General features: G+C 47.3%; 1 protein-coding gene across 5 annotated transcripts in view; it reads left to right on the forward strand.

Annotated features, from left to right (window-relative positions):
* The window catches only part of plce1 (phospholipase C, epsilon 1), a 51,073-nt gene that overhangs the window by 9,681 nt on the left and 16,780 nt on the right, over positions 1-24,612 (forward strand). For all 5 annotated transcript variants that reach the window (XM_047033139.1, XM_047033142.1, XM_047033141.1 and 2 more), the window contains 5 exons: positions 13,885-14,021; positions 14,255-14,394; positions 20,848-21,173; positions 24,025-24,170; positions 24,317-24,575. In XM_047033139.1, coding sequence (XP_046889095.1) covers positions 13,885-14,021; positions 14,255-14,394; positions 20,848-21,173; positions 24,025-24,170; positions 24,317-24,575 — 1,008 coding nt within the window. The remainder of the gene's footprint in view (positions 1-13,884; positions 14,022-14,254; positions 14,395-20,847; positions 21,174-24,024; positions 24,171-24,316; positions 24,576-24,612) is intronic.

Genomic DNA, 24,612 nt, shown 5'->3' on the forward strand with positions numbered 1-24,612 from the left:
TTATCAGTTAGTTCACTTGCTTTGCCTTCACTATATGACGTTTGAACATATTTTCTTGGTCCCAAAACATTGAAAGATTTGAGACTTTCCAGATTGTCGTGGACACTTCCTTTCTGGACAGGAAGTGTAGTCTGCAGTTTGTTTCACAAAAACAACCCGATGAACACACATCTACTGATAAGAGTTGACTTTCCCCTTCATTTTCCTCAAATCCACCCCCCCTCTCTCTTTCTTTCTCTTTCTCTTTCTCTATCCTCTATGATTTCTCTCTGTGGATCTGATTTCAATGAGCAAGCTGGGAGTATTCTCCTTTAGTTCATTATTTCAAACTGTGTCTGTTCATACCAGTGTTACAGGTAAGCTACAACAAACATTTGTCTGCCTTATCATCGTGTCTCCACTGCCAACAGACTGATTAAACAGGACAAGCATTTAAAATCCAATCCATAACAGACTGTTTGTCCTGAGGTCAGGTGCATTGCAGATCATTTCTCCAGTAAATACCCTGGACCGTTTCTGAAGCTCATTAACTAGACAACAGAGTCAACAGAGGCAGGTGCCTCTGCCGTAGGGGTGGTCCGGGACACTTTCTGGTAATCCCTAAATACACATTCCCAGGAAGTTGTGCTGTTGACCCACTCAGATGTGATTGGGTGAAGAGTAGAGGATGTGGGTAAAGGAAATGAGAAGGATGTTACATGACTGCTTGTTGTGAGCCTGTGGAACCTGGCCCAGGACAACACGGAGAGGACGGAGATCCTGGGGTGGATGGAAAGGCTCATCAAGGAACCAGCCCAACACAAAGACCTGCATGCTCGCAGGCGCATGTACACACACACACGCATTCGGTCAGCCTTCCACCCCTCTGAAACTCACTGTAGATGTCTGTGGTGTGACCAGGATCCAGCTGCATCTCCTGTAGTCTGGCCAGCAGTAGCAGCTCTCTCCCTCGACTCCCTTCTTGTTGTGCCATTACAGTGGAATGTGCAGAGCGGGCGTGTTTGTGTAACCTAGCTGGGTGATGCAGCTTAGCAGGAGATTAGGGTGTGTGTGTGTGTGTGACTTCCCTCACTGAAACTGTGTAGAGTGTGTGCCCCCCTTTCAGTTGGCTCTCTCAGACTCCTCTGTATGGGGACCTCACTCTCCAGGAGGTGAACACTACGAGTTCTGGTAAGACTACACCAGACGTGAGTGTTGGAAGGATCATTCCAGGGGTCTGTTAGGGAAAGCTCAGCGGTAGAGTCGTTGACTGCAGATCATGAGGCTGCAGGTTCAATTCCTGCCCTTCTGCTCAATGAAAATGAATATATTTTCAGACTGGCCCATGACCTTTTTTTCTGCACAGAGACAAAACACCTTCCAGTTAGTTGGATTTTCAACACAATAGCTGCCATTGTAACAAGGCCCTGTAGGCTTCATTTAATCAAGAACGGAAGTCTCTTTATGTCTTTCAAGCTGCCCAAGTGAGACACAAGTGTCTGGTGGTGTGTGTACTGGTTTGTGTGTATGTTTGAGTGTGTGGGTGTGTGTGTTATTTGTTTGTGTAAGGGCGCTTCTTGTGTTTCTATTAGAGTGTGGGAAAGTAACATAAGTTCAGAGCCAGAATATCCCTGATCCCTGTGGTGGTACTTGGAGAAAACTGACCCCCTGGGGTGACTACACACACACACACACACACATGACCATACAAACATACACGTACACAGACCCATAGCGCTGGGAGCAGGGAGAGAGCTATCTGCATTTTGAAACGCATCAGCAATATCTGGCAAAGAGATCCTTATCATAGTGAACGAACGTGCCAAACGACCATGCCGTTGGGTTGAGCCTATCTTAACCCTCTGAGCCTATCCTACCGTGCTTCTCAGGAGTCTTGATGCTGAGTTGCAACACTTTTTCACAGAACTCAAGACTTCAGTGACACTGTCACTCATCTGAGTCATCTCATGTGGATGTGATGACTGGTAATACAGCACGCACACACACATGTACCCATGCACACACACACACACACACACACACACACACACACACACACACACACACACACACACACACACACACACACACACACACACAAACACATTCAGGTATACACAAGCTACACAGTACTTACTTTTTTACGTCTTGTTCAGTATTTTCTATGGCTTGCATGGCTAGCATGGCTTGTTGGCTCTATCTAGTGGTCATCTGGTGAACTTTATATGGGATACGGGGACATGATTGGTTCTGTGTTTCGCATGGCTCAACTGAAGTATATCACTCATGTGATCAGTCAGTTATTTCCTGTTACAACTTGTCCTATGTGTTCTTTTGGGTGTGTGTCTGTGGGGTGGGGGGGAGTTTAGGTGTGACAACTCATGTCAAATGACCTCAGATTGACAGTGGTTGTTGTTGTTGAACATTTCCACCTTCTTTCATCCACCTGAACATACCAGGTGTGTGACAGTGTCTAAAGATACCCATTCATGTAGTTAGTACACACACTCAGTAACACACTTGACATAGTTGAGAAGTCTAATGCTGCCATCCAATCCTCTGTCGTAGTGTTTTATGTATTACTGTAGAGTCAGGGCAGTCCAAACCTGTTCCTGGAGATCTACCCTCCCGTACGTTTACACTCCTATATGATTTGGCTTGTCAACAAGCCAATTATTAGAACCTGGTGTCCTGGGTTAGGGCTGGGGTGAACGCCTCAGCCCTCAGGAGGGTAGATCTCCAGGAGGGTAGATCTCCAAAGAGCCTAGATCTCCAGAGGGTAGATCTCCAGGAGGGTAGATCTCCAGGAGGGTTGATCCCCAGGAGGGTTGATCTCCAGGAGGGTATATGTCCAGGAGGGTAGATCTCCAGAGGGTAGATCTCCAGAGGGTTGATCTCCAGGAGGGTAGATCTCCAGGAGGGTAGATGTCCAGGAGGGTAGATCTCCAGAGGGTATTTTTCTAACCTCCACCACTAGATGGCAGTAGTGGCATTTGGAACTTGCATTGCTGATGAACCACACCATCCCTCCCAAAGTCGCGTCACATCTTACTGATTCAAATCAAGGTTACGGCAATCTGGTCAAGTGGGGGAAATGAATCAATTTACCCGCCTTGATGACATCAAAGTGATCAGAATTTACAAGGGTAAAAAAGCTGCTGTTTAATTAAATCAGAACAAGCTGTATCACTGAAAGCTTACTTGACCTAAACGAAGGTCACTTAGAAAAGTGTTTGAAGGGCTCTGGTTTTCCTCACCCAACTCAGAGTCAAGGGACGCCAGGACGGCCAGTCTCTTATTAAAGATGAACATTAAAATGGAAAAATAACAGAGGAAATATATGCATGGATTATACAGTAGATTAAGAAAAAATATCATGTTCGCAAATCATGCTCATTCAACATATATATATATATAGTTGCTGTTCTGTTGTTTCCTTTGGTTAATACAATTGTAATATCAAATCAAACTGAATGCGAGTGGCAGAGATCAATGTGGGTGTACAGGAGACTGTTCTGCATCTTAGACACAAACTCAAGGGTCTTTCATAAGAGGTTCTCATGGCAACGGTGTCCGGAGCAGGATAATGACCAGATCAAGTGCCTGTCCCAGGGTGCCTCTGTGTTCGGCTCAGCACTCCCCACCTTCTCCGCCGTCTCCATGGAGAATCTTGATGTCACCTTGCCTCTGCGTGGCCGTTAGGGGTTGGAGAGGTGATGCCTCACAGACTAGACCTCGTTAGGAAGGGCCCATCTGGATGTACTTGTAGCACATTTTTAGTGTTTACCTGTTTTAAAGTGACAGTTGTAACAGTTGATGTCTTAGTGAAACCTCATGAATTTACTTGGACAAATTCATTGTTGGTTTTCTCAGATTTTTAAAAATAATTATCATGATTATTTTCTAAGTTTCTCTTGCTACTGTTCTAAGCATTGTTTTTGTGTCCTTGGTGTACTAGTGGTTAGACATAACGGGTCTTGTGTCAGATCCTGGCAGAACACTTGCTAAGAATTCTAGTGACTTACTAGAAAACAAACACTGATTCGTTTGAACTTGATAGATAGTTTTTTTCCATCTGACTCAAACCAAGAAGCAAACTTTACTTTCGTGATCGATTGATTAAGCAAGAATTGACCTTGATCTTTCGCCACCTGAATGAGTATGATGCAATTTTTATGGATGATTTCCCCGAGTTTAACAAGGCCCCGTGGTATGGAAAGAAAGATTTGGGTACTTGAATGTGACTATATACATGTATATAATATACCAGTACTGATCTGAAGGATTACTTTTGATTGAGTGTTTATGTCAAGTTGCCTCCTGGTTAGTAGTACATGTAAGTAAGGCTCTTTCTGATAGCATCTTGGTTGTCTGCTGTGGGTTTGTTGTTGCCTCACAGCCAAATATGGGATGCCCTCCTGAGGCACAGCTAACGGAGTGTCTCGCTCGCTCCTCTACTGATGTCGATCTCTCTTCCTCTCGCTCTCTCGCCCCCTGCTCGTTCACTCTCTAGCCCTCTCTCCCTGGATTTTCAAGCTTACTCTCTCACTCTTGGATCTTCACTCTGTCTGAGACAGATTTATGTTATTTTTCTGCTATTTCCTCCTTCAGCTTTCTCTGGCCTCCTGAACGAGTAAGTAGACAAAGAACTGCAATACTCTTACTGTTGGAGATGTAATTTTCTGTTTCTCATGGCAACGGTCAGAACAAGAAGAGTTTAATATATTTATAGATGCCAGTTGCTCTCTTTGTTAGTAGCTGTTATCCTATACATTTTAAAAAGTAATGCATTTAGCACATGGCTTGAATGTAAGAGATTCACCACAAATTACTATAGTTAGTTAACTACTTTATGGGTTGTAGGTAGGTAACTGTAGGATGACATCATGAGAACCAAGATCCTGCCGTTGCGAAGCAGAGCATTCCCAGGGGGTCTCCCACTTGGTTAATAGCTTCCAGGTTTAGGTTCTGAGGGGGAACCAGCCAACGTGCAGAACTGTCTGTTTTCAGCGCAATGGAATTCTACGGATTCTGTTTCTCTCAGTGTCATACTAACCTGTTACCGGTTCACATGTATTCTCTTGGAGTATGTGCTGTCAGAAAATACATTTCTGGTTTATCTCCGTTAGTTGAAGTGTGCAGAAAACACAGGTGTGCTCTCTCACACACACACACACACACACACACACACACACACACACACACACACACACACACATATAAATGTAGGCCTGAAACTGTTAAGAGAGGAGCTTTGGTTCTGGTGAAACATCTCCTTGTGAAATTCTACAGAGTATTATGATGCGATCCCCCCCCCCCCTTCTCTACTTCTCTCTCCCCCTCTATATTTCTTTTCTTCCCTTCTCCCTCCACTTCTCTTCCTCTTTGGCCTCAGCCCTGATTCACTCAGCTCTGGCCTCTCTCTTTCTTTCCCTGCCTCTTCCCTTTACCTTACCATCTCCTCCCCCATGGCTCCTTCTCTCCTCCGGATCCCTCTCTTCCTCTCTCTTTTCTCCACTCTTGTCCTTTCCCAGTGGGCGGGTCTCCCACTTGGCCTCAGCCAATCAAGGGACCATTTCGCTAGTATAAGCTTACCACATCTAGATGATTCATAATTCTTTGAGGTTCATGACCTTGACTGAGTTTGTCCTGGACTGGATACAGAATATCCATACTCTCATTCAGAGTTTTGTTATCACTGGTACATTTGGGGCTGATTTTGTCCACGCAAGCGGATGGCTGTTTTTATGTAAGTAAAAACTTCTTGTTCCCCTGTCTCTCCTTTTCTCTCTCAACTTTCATTTTTAAATGATTCTTTTAGAAAAGGCTGTGCTCATTTAGACATGGAATGTAATACAAACAGAGTTTGAGAATTTCAGTCAAAACTCTTGCTCAGTGGTCTGAAGTGCTGTGTGAAGGGCTAGCAGGTCAGGCCATCAGCAAGTATTGTTGGAGAAGTGGAGTAAGAACAGATTTACTGTCCCGGTGCTGGGGAGAGAATGGTGGGAAAATTGTGGCCATATTGTCGGAGGGAGGGAGAGAGAGGGAGAGAGAGAAGGAGAGGGGTAGAGAGGGAGAGAGAGGGAGAGAGAGAAGGAGAGGGGTAGAGAGGGAGAGAGAGGGAGAGAGGGAGAGAGAGAAGGAGAGGGGTAGAGAGGGAGAGAGAGGGAGAGAGAGGGAGAGAGAGAGAAGGAGAGGGGTAGAGAGGGAGAGAGGGGGAGAGAGGGAGAGAGAGGGAGAGCGAGGGAGGGAGAGAGAGGGAGAGAGATAAAGCAAAATGGGACATTGTGATTGGGTGGTGAAGTGTCCCTGTTGACCAGTTGATGGGAGACAGAGTAGAGCACCATACGGTCATACTCCTACAGCAGCAGGAAGTACAAGTCTGAAGTCACATGACCGAAGGGTGTGATGTGTCATGTGTTTAGATCTTCATCAGGCTGAATGTAGCACAGATTAGAGAACACTAGTGGTGGAGCCAAAGTGGTGCAGACTACAAGGTAAGGTGTTGGTGTACCCGCTGGCTTCTCCTGTGGTTTACATGAGGGTCAAAGGATCTGCCAACTGCCTTCTCAGGGCTGTAACGGTACACATCCTTGCAAACATGGGGAAGATGTCATGGCATTTCTTCATTCAACATGTTATTGGAAAGGCTTACAACATGTTGAACCTTTAAATAGAGTTGGATGGGTTCTAGGACAGGCTACGGAATGTCAGAAACTCAAAGACTTCACTAGAATTGGGAAAATTGGCGCAAGCATGTAAACCCAGGGCATTGGTCTTTTCTGTCTTATTTCTATAGAGAGATAGCAACCGTAGGGGTACTTTTTCATGGTCTTTTTTCCGTCTCCCTTGTGCTGATAGTGTTCTCCATGAACCAAGGCAGTTCTTTTTACATAGCATATTTCTGTTATGATAAGACCATCACTCCTTTATCTGGTGGAGGTATTCACATATCAGGCTCTCCAAACACAGCAAATGGTCATTTGTTCAATAGATTGACCCTGAACAGGCAGAAAACCAGCCACCCAACCTCTCCACCAGCCCTTTTAGCCAGCCAGCCAGCCAGCCAACTTCTCAGGCAGACAGCCAGCCATCTAGCCTGATAAACAGCCAGCCATTTCCGTGAATACGAGGTACGAGCTGGCCTGGCCTGGACACAGAACACTCAGTCAACATTGAGACAGTCCAGACGAGCGGCCAGCACAGGCAAACATTACCTTGTGAAGTCAGAGGGAGGAGAAAGAGAGAATAGGACCACAAGGAAAGGTTCCTTCGCTCTTTCTTTCTCTCACTTTCTCTCTCTCCACTTCTCTCTTTCTATCTCTTTGTCTCGCTCTGTCTCCTTTTGGGAGAGTCCAGGCTGATCCTCTAGCTAGTCTGAGCTCAAGTGTTCCTACAGACCCAGTCAAGATGGGGAGCAGGAGAGGGTGACAGGGAGAGGCGGAGGAAGAACAGGAGGAGGACAGGCGGGAGAAGAGGCTTGTTGGGATGGATGAAAAGGAGGAAAGTGGGAAGGAGAGGGAGTGGGAGGAGAAATGCTTGGCATGTTGTTCTCTGTTTATGTCTCTTGGCTGGTTTATACAGTCTAGGGGGGTGTTGGGTGGGATAGATGTGTTGTCACTGAGATGCTGGGGCTGTGGTGTAGACCTGCTCAGGGAAACACTGGGTTCCACCACTTTGTAAATACTTGAGGTGCGGTTGATTTAGATCGCCTGGCTCATTGGGTGGGCCAGGAAGGGGTGAGCACTTATGAGGGGATTCCATGAGTTCCATTGCGCTCAAGACATTACCTGTAAATCAAGCAAATCAAGCTGTAATTTGTGTGGGTGGGAGCCCAGAGGGCTTTCCCCAGAGGAATACAGATGTCTGATATATTGAAATATGAGGTGCCCTCATGTAGACACATGGCATGCACACCACATGTCCCAGTGGGTTGCTTAAGGCAGGCTTGGGGTACAGTACAGTGACTTTGCCCTCTATCCCAGTGGCCTCAGCAGAATCCATGCTGTAGCGACTCCAGCTGCCCCTGCCCCCCCCCCCCCCCCCCCCCCCCTGCTCTCCGGCTGTATGAAAACCTTGACCAGAGGGTTTGCTACTGATGATGGCTGTCCCTTGTCCCTGGACATACTACTGGCGGTGTTGTATTATCCAATGACAGCTGGTGTCCTCTGAAGGAAGTGGGAGGGGGTCTTCATCTTATTTCCTGGCAGGTCTTGGTGGATGTAATGCTCTGAACTTTGTTACAAAACGCCCCCCCCCCCCCCCCCCCCCCCCCACCGCCCCCATAGAAAAACAACTCTCTCTCTCTCCCTCTCTGACTCACACATACTTTTTCTCTGACTTCTGCTGTAACGTTAGCCCCTCCTGACCGTGCAACATCTCTCCATCTATACTGGAGCTGGTAGTGACGTAGGGTTAGGGGTATCTTTAGTGTACCGGCTACTCTCACGCCAGGCTCATTGTTGCCATACAGCAGAGGCAGCTGCCTTCTGTGTGGGTCACGTGACCTTGGACTAGGAATGCTAGGAGGATCTTCGGGGTCAGAAGTATCCAAGAGAGAGGGACTTGGAGAAAAGGAGAGAAAGAGAAGCAGGAAGAGAGGGCGAGAGTGACAGAGAAGAAGAGAAGTTAGGGATGATAAGGATGAGTGGTCATACAAATCAAAATGGACAACAGAATATTAAACTCCACATAGTGTTCAGTCAGAATATTGGCGCTGACATGAATGTAAATCATGCAGGTCTGCTCTCTGGCCCCTTGGCCCTCTGCTCCCCTTGAGCCTGCCACCTCGCCTGCTAATCCCTGCCCAGAATGGATGGCTCACAGTTGGGTTGCCAGGCAGAAGAATCAGCAGGGATCTGGAGCTTGGGCCTAATGGCTTGTCTGATGCAGCCAACTGATTGGGCTTTATTGTGTTGCAGTAGTGGAATAAAAGCCTCTAAACTCCTCCAACTGGAAAATAGTTGATGTAATCTATTAAGAAGCAATGCATTGGATTTTGAGGTCTAGAAATCAGAGTGTATAGAGCATGACAGGGGGAGTGTGTACGCTGTCGTAGGAAACCTGAGAGAGGAGAAAGGAAATTCCCCTCCAAGTAAAACAGGTTTGAAATGTCAGCTCACCCCTATTTAAGGACGTTCTGCTAACGTTGTTTTGAAGTCTGTGTGTATATGTGCTCATGTGCGTGCGTGTGTGTTCATGCATGCGAGCGTGTATGTGTGTGTGTGTTGTTGAAGAGGATGAACAGTACAGGACTGGATGTGCTGCAGGCAGCTGCCGTGTGTCTGTCAGTCTCCGGGCCACATTCCCTGCAGTCAGACCCTGCAGTCAGACATGTGTAGCCCCACAGTGTCTCTCGCCCACTCTCTCTCATGTGACAACTTAGAAAAACTCACAGAATCCATCCTGTAGCTCACTCCCTGATTTACCAGTAAGGTGTAATCGCGAGCGTGCACACTTTACTGTATATAGAACGTGCACAGCTCAAATTGACAGTGTGTATGTCATAAGAGACTGTGGTCTTGGTTAAAGACTCCAGTCACAGTGGCTGTCAGTTCAGAGAGTATCTCCCCAAGTGTTTATGGTCTGTGGTGCTCATCTGTCTGTCTTCCGTTTCTAGCGCTGCGCTTATAAGTAATTCAAACTCTCCCAGTTTGCCGTAGTCAACACAAAGTGTGAAGGGAGAGTAGTCGTCTGTCAGTCAGTGGTCCCCAGTCGACCCCAGAGTTGAAAGGGTTGAGAATGTTCCTCTTTGGTTCCACTTTGCTATCTGCCCCTTCAATCTAGATAAGGATGGCATGACAGCTATCCCGGACTTTTACCAGATAGAGCACTGGAGACCAGAAACTGTTCAAAGCCCACATTCTTTGTTCCAGTCCCCCTTGAACTACCCAGAAACCATTTGGACATACATAGACCTATTGCTGGACCGTCAGTACAGTATGTTTGCGGATCATGTGGCTACTCTGCCATTACACCTATCCTTCTATTGGTGTATTTGATAATTTTGTGGAAATTGACAAATCTAAAGCAAATAAAATAAAGTAAAAGATAAACTACATTTTTAACAACCCTATTCAACAGCTGCCCTCAAACTGCCCCCATGTGTGTATAGACCAAAATGCAGGTCAAGAGGTCGCGTGCTGCCTATTACTGGCTAGTGTCGGTGCTGAGCACCTGTGAGATGGTCGTCTGAATGCCTTCTAGCACTGCTGACTGCTGCCATTTCCTGATAGGGTGGCCCAGTAAATGTCCCATCCCGTGGGCCCGGGCTGTGATCTGACACGGGCAGCAGACTAGGGGCCAAACAGGAAGCCCATCCCACAGTGCCCGGAGAGCCCAGCATCATTACCTCTGGAGCGCTCATCATAAACAGGAAGTCATGATACACAAACTGAAATGTTGAACCCGGAGCAGAATCTGACTTGGGCTTTATACAAAACTGTCTGGATGTCATTCCCTTTACACATACACTTTACTCATTTTAGTGCACCTGAAGCCCATATATCAGGTAAGCAAATTTTAGTTTTTTTCTTTTTCTTCTTTTTTTTTCTCAGTGGACGTTGAGTTTGTTTTTCTCTCAGGGTTTCTTATTATAGTTGAAGAAGCCCAGACTGTTCTCGGGGATGTTCTTATGCTATCGCTAAGTAAACTGTGCAGTCACATTCAATGACAACCCGGGCACACAGTTCTGTACTCTCAAACGAAGGCTGAGCAGTCTCAGTGGCACTGATGGCTGTTTTATGTAAGTCTCCTGTCTGACGAACTTCACAAGAAGAGACCGGGAGGGAGACCAATTGAGTTGCTAAGCATGGCGGAGTACTCTAATCCTGGTTGCTGGGGTGATGATTGAATTGATCCCTGCTGTTAAGAGACCATCGTTACATTTACATTTATGCATTTAGCAGACGCTTCATCCAAAGCAACTTCCAAGAGAGAGCTTAACAAAAGTGCCTAGTTCACTGAGCATAACAACAAACACAGCGGGTAGCCAAAACATGAAGCATACATTGTGAAAACCAAATAAGTCCCAAAGGGAAGAACCATAAGAGCATGTAGTTAAACAAGTTACAACTAAACAACATGAACCTCAAAAGTGCAAGGGTGTACCTGTGGAAAAAGCAAACAACAATAATACATTTCAAAGCGAGTATATCCATTTTAAGTCAGTTTCAACTAACCAACAAGAGCAACAAGTCTCTCAGTAAGAGTCATTGTGATCCTGGAGGAAACTAACATCAGGTCCAGCCAACAATTCCTAAGTACCGTTGTACTCCCGGAACAAGTGTGTCTTGAGCCTTTTCTTGAAGGTGGGGAGACAGTGTCTCTGATGGAGGTGGGGAGTTGATTCCACCACTGGGGGGCCAGACAGGAGAAGAGCTTGTGTTGGGACCGGGCGCTCTTGAGCGGTGGGACCACCAGACGGTTGTCAGAAGAAGATCGTAGGTGGCAGGTGGGGGTGTAAGGCTGGAGCATAGACTTGATGTAGTCGGGCGCAGTCCCGTTCACCGCTCGGAAGGTCAGTTGTGTCTGATGCACCACACCTGAGATGCTGATGCATAATACTTTATTGATACTAATAATAATAATCATTCATGTCGATTTTTACCACATACGGATTATGGTGGGACATGACATGTGGCCCATGAAGCCACACGAGCGGCTGTGTCTCTGGGGCTAGAGAGGGTCCTCCACTGAGAGCAAGGTTGGCGGTTTGATCCCCAACTCCTCCTAGGCCATGTTTCCTTGAGCAAGACACTGAACCCCAAGTACTCCCGATGGGCAGGCCGGCGCCTTGCATAGCAGCGCCGCTGACGCCGTCGGTGTGTGTGTGTGTGAATGGGCGAGGCAAAATGTAAAGCACTTTGGGTGCCGCTACGGAATATGAATACTGCTATTAAAAAATCTTGTCCATTTACCATGTGGCGTCAGACTGAATGTCACAAATGAGTTCCTTTGCCGGTACAACCAACCTGGCTCAGATGTAGCCTTCAGGGGTCTTGTGTAGAGGAGTTAGGTGGAGTGTTGTGCTTTCTGCCGTTGCTGATTTGATCCCAGCAGGGGCCATAACATGTGTAAAGAACAAACTGTACGCTTGCTATATGGCATGAACAGTATTGCAAAACAGTCATGCTGTCTCTAGGGAGACTTGGCTATTGTGCTGCTATGACGTGTGCATGTGTGTTTTAGGAGTGTATGTGTGTGTGTGTGTGTGTGTGTGTGAACTGACCCCAGGGTGCATAGTGTTCCATTGCCTTATTTAATGTGGCCGGACACGACAGTCCTATGGCTGGTAGTGCAGTGACAGGCAAACACTGCTGGATCGTGGGTCACATTCAAACATACATTCTTGATCACTTCCTTGAAATAATATTTGGTTCAGTGGCACAGTTCCTTGCATTGTCGGCTCACTGCAAGAAGGAACTCGGTTCAATTACCGCTCGGGGCGCTGTTCGGTGCTCCGAGCCTTTCTGTGTGGAGTGTTCATGTGTGGAGTGTTCATGCCCCACGCTCATCTAGATTTTCTCTGCAAGTAACCCCTAAAAACATGCAGGACAAATGTCTCTGCTGCCCATGCCCCTGGCCAGGACATGGATGAGCACTTGGACTGGATATGGCTGACAGCCCTTGAAGGAAGGACAACCAGATGAGAGGAAAGCAGAGAGAGAATTTCATTGGTAGACACTCGAGCATATATGTGTGTGTGTTGGTGTCGCCGCTCCCTACATGCGTGTGTGTCATTGCGTGATCGATAAATGTTCATTCTTCTTCTCAACAAACCTGGAGATCTAAAGAACAGACTCCAAGCGTGACTTTCCTGTGACTCTCTATTTCACCATGTGTTCGAGCCTTATCTGTTGGGAAAAGATAGACCACTCACGGATAAAGGAAATGAGGCTGAGGGTGCGAAATGGGACCCAGGAAATGGACAGTGCCCTGGGGTACTCAGACCTTGAATGAAACCAATCACTTCCACTTATTCACAGTGAAGAGCCCAGTCACAATGCAAGGTTAGCAGTAATGAGGCCTTCTCTCCATCCCGGTGTGGTTATAATCTTAATGGTTTTCTGTAAACAGCCACGAGAGCAGGGCTTCAGGGTCAGCAGGGGTGTAATAATGTCTCTTTGAGAAGCGTTTTCAGATTGAGACGGGCCGCCCTCCAGACAAGACGCAAGTGAATTAGATGATGGAACCCTCCTTTTGGAGCACTGCTTCCGTTTTCTGTCTTCATCTCCTGAAAGAGTTTTAAGGGGTTTATTATGATTTTGACACTGACGTTGTTTTTGTTGTACATGTTTTTTTTTTGCTCTGTGAGTTTTAGTGGTGGAAGTTTAGACTGAAGTTCCCAGACATCTGTAAAGAAGAAAGGATTATGTTGGATTATACTCAAATTTGTTGTTTAATATCTTTTCTAAGGTACCAACAAACGTGTCCAAGCCATTATCTTCCATCTCCACACCACATGATGGCCAGTACGTTTAGTGTATCTGTATACGACTGTCTTATCCAGAAGGATTTGCATTCCTGGCAGGTTTTGCATACAGCAGGATCCATTTAGACTATTGGACTGTTTTAGTGGACAGTGACTGTAACTGACCAATCAGATCCAGCTCAAAGCTCGAACTAGATCTTCTCTTCTTTAGTGTTCTGTGTCCTCTGTGAGTGTGTGTCTGCTCTCTGGGAGCTTCAGGTATATATCTCTTCTGTTGGCAGATTTACCTTTCATTTCGATTGTATTCATTTAGCAGATGCTTTTATCTAAAGGGACATACAAATACTTCTTATCTCTACCAAGTCGGTGGAATACTCATGTATCTTGTAATTTCTCATCCTGCTGTTAACCGATACTAACACAGGTAGTTACTCTGGATAGTAACTATAGAGGCGTTTGTTTTCTCTTCCCAGATCGGCCATGTACTGAATGTGGAGGAGCAGCAGCCCCACCCCTGCAGGACGCTCCCGCTCTCCCCTGGGTGTGTGTGTCTGAGGGTGGCATGGCCACCTCCCTGCTCCGGGCCCTGGCACTGTCCCTTTCAACCTAGGTAGGACAATATACATCCAGACATGAGTGTTACGTGAGACACACACACACACAGGCAGAACTTTACAAGAAAATAGACAATCATCCATAAAATTCGTATTTTGAAACAAACGTTTTACAGACTTTTATTAAATGTTTTTATGTGAAGAGCTTTTTTAACAATCCCAAAGGCAACTCGTATGAGGTTATGTGTGTCTGACAGTGAAGTTGACCTGGCTGGTCTGTCTATGCCAGGTTCTACCGTGCCAGCTCACAGAGAACATCTGTGAGCACACACCTGACTGGTGCCCTGCTGGAGGCTACTACTGCCCTCGGTGCCCGCTCTGCCCTGCCCTGTGTCCCTGTGGGCTCCACTGGGCAAGCCATGCTCAAAGGTTAGTGTGTGTGTGTGTGTTTATGGCCCACATCTTCAGCTGGATGGGTTCCCTCATCCAGAGAGAGAGAGAGAGAGAGAGAGAGAGAGAGATGGAGCCAAGCGTGTTCCAGACTGTAAATAGTAATAAATTCATCCTCTCAGTTTAAGTGGTGTGACACATGCATGCTGAGGTGTAAAACCCTCACGCCCTGTAGGACAACAGCCGGAAATTTAAATAAAAAAAACAATATGCCTTTGATTTGTTTGAGTGGTTCTTTTTATTCCCATCTCTCTCTCTCTCTCTCTCTCTCTCTCTCTCTCTCTCTCTCTCTCTCTCTCTCTCTCTCTCTCTCTCTCTCTCTCTCTCTCTCTCTCTCTCTCTCTCTCTCTCTCCCTCCTCCTCCACCTCTTCTCTCACTGAGTGTCTTCCCAGTAATATGACCTTGGCAGGCTTCTTTCTCTCTGGCGGCAGCTCTCTTGCTCCCTCGCTGATGTGCGGCGGTAAGCCGATCCTCTCATGCTGGACTGAGAGTCCGCTGGGCTCATGCCAGGTGACAGTGCGTCTGCAGACGAAGGCAGGCGTTTTGACACACTGAGTCACGGACAGACCCGCAGTGGCCTTCTGTCCCGGGTTAATTGTTGGAGCATTCCTCCATTAGTGAGTCCTGGAAGTGGTTTCATCTGAAGACTGTGCAAAGCGCTGTTGGTTATTCTAGCCTTTTGAAGGTCTCGTTGATTGCACGGCTGCTGTTGTGATTGATGGAAGCGTGGTGAAGTGAGAGTGAGACTATTAGTAACCTGCTGTGTTTTATCCGATGTGCGTTATTCAACCCCTTCATCCTACAGTGTTAGTCAACACAGGCACCTAGCTAGCCTACTTAAGATTAAAAAAATAAAATTAACATTGTACATTTTTCTTTAAAAAAAGGAAAAGGGATGTTGGGCGAATGTCATTTTTGAAATCCCTGTTTATCCTTGGTGAAGGGATGAGGAGGCTAGGAGGTAGGAAGTAGGAAGTAGAGGTTGTTTGCGAGCAGGGCTTTATGACGTATGTTACACTCCAGTTCTTATGCAAGATATCATTCTTAATGATCCATCTTAACAGTAAACCAGGGCTGCTTATGCTAGTTTATCACTTAGTCAGGGTGACTGAGTGAGACATGGAGGTGGTGGTTGTGCGTGGCTGGGAGACGGGCACATCTCACATGGACAGGGTACGTGCAGCGTCTGAGGAGAGCCGTCAGAGACGGTCACCAGAGGACATGGGTGGACATGGGACACCAGAGGACATGGGTGACATGTGGGCTTGAATGGCTGTGTGTTGGGTCAGACTGTGTGCTGTGTGCAACATCAAAGCCACACTGTCTTCACGGTGAGGGTGAAATACAGGCACCTGCAGACCCCACATTCTGGCCTGGTCTGGAATACTACCTGGGTCGAGGTCGGGTCAGGGTGGCCAGAGGGAGGGAAGGGGAGGGTGAGGGACTGTTCCCCTTTAGCTTACAGTGGAGATGACTGAGGTGACGTGCTCCTTACTCGTGTGTCCTAACAAACATGATTCCGATCCAGAATTGTGCAAATCTAAACATTTTTTTATTCCCAACAAAAGAATGCAAGTAACGGAAAAATAATATAAACAATTATATATATATATATATACATGACTATCCACAGAGAGGGACCCACTGAGGACTGTTCCCATCTTTCCTACATCTCTGTCTAACTGCATCTTTCATAGAGCATACAGGCAACAGTTCTTTTCAAGTTACACCACCATGAGCAGTGTGAAGACAGTGTTTCCACAGTAGCCAACCTGCTGCTTTACAGATACAACATAAACCACAGCTTCTCTTTTGACCTCTAGTTAGGTCCAAGTTTTAGAGAGCTCTCCAGCAGGACAGGCCAATAGGTTCAGGCTGGTGTCAGAAAGCTAGATTGCTTGTTTTTTTGCTCAGGAAGTCTTGGCAGTGGCACCGCTGGAAGCTTGGTCAGCCGGGTTCATTGAAGTATCTCAGGCTGAAATGGAGAGAGAATAACAGAGGGAGGGAGAGCAAGAAAGAGAAAGATGACAAATTTAATATGAAAGATCACTGTCATCCGGCAGGTTGTCATGAATAAGAAACAGTTGTTTTTGTTTCATGGAAGCTTCCAGAAGCCTTGTGTAGTAACTGTAAGGGGTTGGTCGTGGGGTTGGGAACGCATGCCCAGGTTGTGTCCGCTGTCAGATAGCGTTGTTTATTTTGTTTATGTTGAATGTGCAGCCCAGGGCCCAGCTAGCTAGACTTTTGTAAGTAGCTCATTGTCAGACAGCTTTCTGCTTCTCTTAGAGAAAGAGCAGGTGCAGAACAACAATGGTTCATTTGCTCTTGTTTGGAACAGTACTGTCAGGCCATTCAGTTCTATAAAGTGTGTGTTTGTGTGTGTGTGTATTTTCTGTCTGGGCCTGGGAGGAAAGGTACATGGCTGGATGAATGAACGGGAGCCCTGTGTTAAACAGGTCTCCTCTGTATGGTTCATAATGGGGGGAAGGTGAAGGTCTGTTGTTGTGTATCTGTGTGTTTGTGTTCTGCTGAGGAGGCCATTGTGCTTGGCTTCCTTCCAACATACTGTGGTTATTACATATTGTGTCATTGTCTCTAGCATATGGTGACATTGAAGGCAGAGGGGGAACTGAAGAGTTTTTAAAAGGGAGTCTATTGTTAATGAGCTAGCTTTATGATGTAAACATTTAGCTATATTTAAAAACAAAATGTCTCTTTTTCCGATGTGATCAGGGATCTTCTACACTGACTGTCCATGTGAGGGTAAACTGAGAGTGAGGAGGAAGGAAGGGGGTTGGGTGATGTAAGGGAGAGGTGGGAGGGCTGGGGGAGTGGGGAGGGCTGGGGGAGTGAGGAGGGCTGGGGGAGTGGAGAGGGCTGGGGGAGGGCTGGGGGAGGGCTGGGGGAGGGCTGGGGGAGTGGAGAGGGCTGGGGGAGTGGGGAGGGCTGGGGGAGGGCTGGGGGAGTGGGGAGGGCTGGGGGTGTGGGGAGGGCTGGGGGAGTGGGGAGGGCTGGGGGAGGGCTGGGGGAGTGGAGAGGGCTGGGGGTGTGGGGACGGCTGGGGGAGCCTGACTGCTACAGTAGTGCTGTGTGTGAGAGACTGACCTGACAGCTACAGTAGTGCTGTATGTGAGAGACTGACCTGACAGCTACAGTAGTGCTGTATGTGAGAGACTGACCTGACAGCTACAGTAGTGCTGTATGTGAGAGACTGACCTGACAGCTACAGTAGTGCTGTATGTGAGAGACTGACCTGACAGCTACAGTAGTGCTGTATGTGAGAGACTGACCTGACAGGGAAGGCTGGGGGTGTGGGGAGGGCTGGGGGAGTGGGGGTGTGGGGAGGGCTGGGGGTGTGGGGGAGTGGGGAGGGCTGGGGGAGTGGGGAGGGCTGGGGGTGTGGGGGAGTGGGGAGGGCTGGGGGAGTGGGGGAGTGGGGAGGGCTGGGGGTGTGGGGAGGGCTGGGGGTGTGGGGAGGGCTGGGGGTGTGTGGCAGGGGGAAATGGAGCTGGAGTTGGTAGTTGGAGAGCCGTTGATTGTGTGAGTAGGTGTAGAAGAAGCATTATGGAGTGTGTGTGTGCGCTTACATGTGTGTCTTCCAGCGTGTGTAAGTGGAATGGTGGGCTGACCTGTGTTTAGATCTTGCTGCCTAATGACTGGCTGGCTTGAATAGCGCATGGCTGTGAGGTATGATGCGTGTCAGCAGCGCAGGGAGTGAGCAGAGCTGAGCAAAGCAAGGAGAGAGAGAGAGAGAGCAGCTGCAGTCACAGCAGAGACAGAGCATTCAGCAGCTCAGCTGCAGACAAGTGCACCTCGCCGTTGCAGCAGCTGACTGTCAGTGAGACCAACAGGACAAGCTTGCCCGGCTAGGCTAGCTACCAATCATGAAACATTCACACAGGATGGACATCAAACTCATCAGTAAGTAAACAGCTGCGTGGTTAGTTGAGCTGATTGTTGGTTTGTTAGTTGCTGCTTTGTTGCTGTTGCTGTCAGTGGCTGTCAAGTTGGAAAGTAGAACCTGATGCTTCCAGTGGTTAGAATATGTGCTTTGAACCCAGCGGAACATTCGTGTGTGGCTCCGAGTGGCTCCTGTATGGGCTGTCTTTACTGTGTGTCTTCCAGGACTGGCTGTTCACATTCTGTAGTTTTTTAAATATAGGACCATGAGATTTGTATTTCTGTCTGCACAGGGCTCCAGACTCTGTGGGGCTGGGAGGTAAGTCTTATTGTTATGTGACTATAAATCAGGTTGATTCGGACACATAAGGGAAGTAGTGGAGTTAAGTGTTTATAATCTAACAATTGTGTTTGTTAGTACTTACAAAGATTATTTACTTTGACATTGTGTTTAAAGGAATACATTACATTATATTTTGACGCGATTGTTGTTGTGGAAATGGTATACAAAGACACCTGTTGCTCTACAGTGTCTTGCAGTCGTTTCTACATCGTCACATAGTTATGAAATGACTGTGCATATGTTGACTCGTAACCTAGCCTCATATCTCTTACTCTCCACACCATTATTGTTCAGTTCCACCTCCACTGGACGTTTACTTACTGCAGCTGGGTCTGAGCTCCTGTTAAGAGTCTTAGTGAGCAGTAGGAATAAGTAACAGCAGTCACCATGTTCAAGGTTCTCTGCCCGACTAAGCTTGAATAGCTGGTGATTCATCCTTCTATTTGCTAGGAGGAAGGCAGTGCCTCCTACCTTGATTGCTTGTTGTTGACTTGTGATTTTTGCCTGAGTCTATTCAGACTCTTCAGAGCTGAGAATAGTGTAATAACTGTTATGTTCTGTAGCCTTGAGGACATCCTCCGCAGGGATCCCAGATACACAGGAGTCTTAGTTCTGGGCTACAAACACAGAAAATCTGAACTCACTGATCCCTGTTTTCACATACAGGTTGTGAGGCTCATCTGCCGGTAAAGCAGGTGTGTGTGAGTGTGTGTGTGTATGTATGTGTGTGTGAGAGTGTGTGAATGAGTGAGAGTATGAGTGTGATCTAGGAGGAGATTAGATTCACAGCAGGATGTTCGTCCAAACAGCCTGCCCTTGTCTCAAGCAGGATCTTTGCTAACATTAGCTGAAACAAAACCACAGAACCACACACACACACATTTTATTAAACTCCAATCTGTTCATTAAACCGCCCATGCATAAAGATTAGGGGGGCACTGCTTGGCGTTATGTTGCTATGTTAATGGAATAAATATCAGTTTGTCATTTCCACTTCAAAAGGAGGCAGCTTGTAAAAAGCCCAGCAGAAATAGTCATCTAGATCCAGACAATAGGATTGAAGATTTACTCTTATCTTCCATCACCAAAGTCGTTTTCGTTTAGCTTCTTCTAGAGGAGGTCAGTTACAGACTGGGGTTACTAGGCCACTAGTCCACTTCACGTCACCTATATTTAGAAATGTCCCACAGTCTGGATTCTAGAACCTTCTGTATGGATTCTAGAACATTCTGTATGAATTCTAGAACCTTCTATATGGATTCTAGAACGTTCTGTCTGGATTTGGAACCTTCTGTTGGAAGGTTCTAGAAGCACCTATCCCGAAAAGCCAGTCCTGCTGCAGGATGTGCTGTGTGCTCAGACCTAAATGTGACAAATAGCTTACACCTGCCTCTGTAAACACAACCACCGGCTCTCCCTCTGTCTCTCACACACACACACGTTTGTGTGTTCATAATGGTGGCTACTGCGTCCGGATGCACAAATCAAGCAGTATAAATAGGCAACTTTTCTCTCATCCGCTGGTTATTGTGGTTGTCATGGCTACCTGGAGCACATCTTGAGGGTGACCCAGGACACCCAGCGCTCCTCGTCGTGGTGTGACGTTTGACAGTGACCAGAGGAGCGGTCTTGTTCCTGGAATCTAGAGGAGTGGGTTTCTTCCTGGTATCTGGTGTATTTCTCTATAGATTCCCTTCATTGTATTAACATACAGTAACACACAGCATGATCACCCCTACACACATGCAGTCATGGTCACTTAATCCTTATATAAATAAGGATCTTACTGGTCTGACACCTCCTCTGTCATCTTCATTTAGCTCTCCTAAACACCTCCTTGTTGATATATAGCTGTTTACTTCTTGGTCAGGCTCCCATGCTCAATAGATCAATATCTCAGTGTGAGACCTGGAAACGGCAATCAATAAAATGGAGAGGAGTTTACCCATGCACTGGTGGATGGAGTGGAGTTACACAGTCACACAAACAGAGGTTAATGTCTCATTCAGAAAGCCAAACAGGATTATCTGTGTGTGTGTTCGCTTTATCCAGTACTGCCCCGGTATTGGCGATGTGGGGTGGCCCATCAGGGTTCTGAACCAGGGTTTCAGGCTGTTTTATCACAGTGTTTCTTCAACTCTGTCTTTTAACATGTCTTTCTAACCTTTCTGTCTGTCCCCTCTCCCAGAACGCCAGCTGTGCAGCAGCATGGCAAGCTCCGTCAGCACCCTCCCTCCCAGCGTGACGGGCATCAGTAAGGAGCTGGCGGACCTGCGTCACCTGGTCCAGTTCCCGGAGGAGATCGCCGCCATCCTGACGGACCAGGAGCAGCGGCTGTACCGCCGCGTCTTCCCCCTCGACTACCTCTGCTTCCTGACCCACGACCTGGGCAGCCCCGAGCCCTCTGGGGGGCGACGCCATCCCAACCTGAAGGCCTCGCTCTCCGCCCCCACCATGCCCACCCAGAATGCCCGGCGCAACGCCGTCGAGGACCTGGTCACCCGCTTCAACGAGGTGATTCCGTTTTTTTTTTCTTTGATTCGGTTTGATTGGATCGACGTGGATTAGGTTAGTTCTGATTCCAGTTGATTATGTTAAGTTTGAGATTTAAACCATCCCAAACCTCCCTCAAAGCTGGTAGTCTTAGGGCTTAGCACTGAATCAGATTCATGTAACAGTCCTGATCAGGATACGTCTATGACATTCTGCTGGGGCTTATCATCACCTGCTGATCATCCACCAGCCCTCATGTTAGAGACAACCACAGAAAGACTTCCTTCTAATCTGGGAGGCATCTTAAGCATGGAGTGTTTCTCCCTCTCAGGATTGACCTGTGTGTGTGGCAGGCTGTATTTGGCCCGTCTCTGCCAGCCTGTTTCACAGAGCTCTGTGAGTTAGTGTCGAGTTTCACGCACTGCCAGGACTCTCTGACCGATCCTACGCTGATTGACTTTGAGGATAAACAATGAAGAAAAAACGTGTTGGCCGGCTGGAGAAAGAGAGGCAAGGAGCCATGCGGCCGGAGGGTGGAAATGATGATGTCATCTTTAAGTCGCATGCCTCCGCATCAGCTGGTTCTCATTTAGTCAGAAGGAGAAAGAGAAAGAGAGAGAAAGGAAAAAAGAAAAGGTTTATTTTTCCAAAATGTGCATCCTAGCCATATTTGGGCATATGAACCCAGAGTTAATGACTGTTCCCTTCAGAGACACAGTGATCGCACCCCCTCAGGATCATAGGTGATGTGGGCTTTTGCTGTGTCCCATTTCACCAAACTGGAGCACAGTTATGCAGTTTATACAGTTTACCTTGAGGCTTTTGGCTTTGAGCCGTGAATGAGACCTATAGCTATGGACATGTTCAACAGTTTGATCCCACATGACTGTCTGAAGCAGTTAGGTCTGACAAACACCACGTGTCCATGTGTTGAGTTTGGAATAACTCTCTGTCAACCTTAATTATGCAACACACACATCAAGGCGAGACTGACCCCCATCGTGCTAGGGAGTGAACACACACACCCACACACACCCACACACAGACACACACACACACACAGACAGACAGGAGATCAGATGTCCTTTTAAAATGATGTACTTGTTTGATCTGCGGTCAAATCAAATACGCCAGCAGGAATTTATATTCCATTCATTTCTCTTCTACGGTATGTAACTACCTTGTAAAGGTATCATGTTTACATATCGTGTTCAATGGACAGGATTACGTCTGGGATTATATAACCTAACCTCCTAACCTGCCGTGTGAGACTCAACATAGACAGGTACTGTGGTGTACTGGACTAGTATAAACCATAGACAGGTACTGTGGTGTACTGGACTAGTATAAACCATAGACAGGTACTGTGGTGTACTGGACTAGTATAGTACCATAGACAGGTACTGTGGTGTACTGGACTAGTATAGTACCATAGACAGGTACTGTGGTGTACTGGACTAGTATAATACCATAGACAGGTACTGTGGTGTACTGGACTAGTATAGTACCATAGACAGGTACTGGGGTGTACTGGACTAGCATAGTACGATAGACAGGTACTGGGGTGTACTGGACTAGTATAGTACCATAGACAGGCACTGGGGTGTTCTGTATCTGTGGACTCAGTGATCTCTCATTATCAAGTTCACCTAGAGAAAGCCAGCTATCTGGAATATCAAAAGCTGTGCCAAGTATGCGCTCTGCTCTGCTCTGGTCTCTCTGGTCTGGTCTCTCTGATCTGCGCCGTCTTGCAGGGCTTTAAAGAGTGCCCCGTCGCCAAGCCACAGACCTCCCCAGTCAGAATGGTTAAGATGTTGAGAGACAGACACTAATGGAACACAGGCCCTTGTTCAAATCGGGGGGATACTGAACGATGATGTCATCCAGGACATGATATTCTAGACACCCCTGAGATAGAAGGCTGTGTTTGGTCGGTTCCTCATCTCCTGGCTGTCTGTCCATCTCTTTCCCATTCCTTCTCAGAAACTGGGGGCTGCGGTCTGATCTCTGATCTTTGTTTCTGTGATTGTCATGTCGCTTTATTTAGTGTCTATGAATCGCCCCCCAGGCCTCACATAACCCAGCAAATGGATCTGTGGGATGTATGTTTGTCTATGTCTGTGGGGGTTAAGCCTGTGGCCTGCTGGCTTGTCTCTCTGTGTGTAACTGTAGACCTGGAATTGAGAGCGGGAATGTAGCAGAGATGATAGGAGAATGAGGAGATCCTCTCTCCCCCCTGATCCTACCAGAGGCCCAGATCAGCCCCACCAACACACACACAAATGCGCACACCCATCCACAGTAGGAACTGATCTATCAACTGCCTGTGGAACAGTTTATTCAACTCCCATTGTTTCAGCCAGGGGAGGTTTAATCGGGACATGACAGTGACATTTTTCTTGGATCTGTGACATCCAGTGGTGAATAAAGTAGTTTGACCTTGGAACTGACATCAGTTCTTATTTTCTAGGCAGTTCCATGATGGCGTGAAAGAGTGCCATGACTCATTTTGAGAACTACTAGAGTCAAGATTGTTCCAGGGGTATATGTTGAGGTCATTCCATTTCAGTGAGATGCGCTGTCTTCTTCATGTCCACACACAGAGAAACGACACTAACTGGCTCATGATCAATCATGTCCGTGTCCATGGTGTGTAAAACATTAACTCCTGCAACCTCGTTCCCCGTGCTGCTCACTGTGGCTGAGTCAGAGACAGGTGTGTCCTGGCGTCCAATGAATCATGTTGCAACTCTGAGAGGTACTACAGCAAGTGACTTACACTGGACCTTCCTCTGATACTGATGGTGTCGTTGACAGTGTTTGGTAATGGTGATGCTACGATGATGTAACCCTGTTGGTGATGTGCTCACAGGTGAGCTCGTGGGTGACCTGGCTGGTGCTGACAGCTGGCTCCATGGAGGAGAAGAGAGAGGTGTTTTCCTACCTGGTCCATGTGGCCAAGTGCTGTTGGAACACGGGCAACTACAACGCCGTCATGGAGTTCCTGGCTGGGCTTAGGTAGGGCTGCGCGCATACACACGTGTGTACACATAACCACATTCACACAAAGATGCATCAAAACAATATCAAACTTAAGAACTGATTGGAGATAGATGCAGGATGTAATGGTCTAACGTGCTGTGAATTGTCCTCCCTGTCCCCAGGTCTCGTAAGGTTCTGAAGATGTGGCAGTTCATGGACCAGGGGGACATTGAGACCATGCGGAGTCTGAAGGACGCCATGGCGCAGCATGAGTCCTCCTCCGAGTACAAGAAAGTGGTGACCCGCGCACTCAATATCCCAGGGTGCAAAGTAGTGCCGTTCTGTGGCGTCTTCCTGAAGGAGCTGAGCGATGCGCTGGACGGAACCGCCAGCATCATCAGTCTGCGCCCACCCAGCGATCACAACGATGACTCGCTGGAGGTAGAAACACATTAGTTCACACATACATATACTATAA

This window comes from Hypomesus transpacificus, chromosome 13 (assembly GCF_021917145.1).
Source record: "Hypomesus transpacificus isolate Combined female chromosome 13, fHypTra1, whole genome shotgun sequence".
Classification (NCBI taxonomy): domain Eukaryota; kingdom Metazoa; phylum Chordata; class Actinopteri; order Osmeriformes; family Osmeridae; genus Hypomesus; species Hypomesus transpacificus.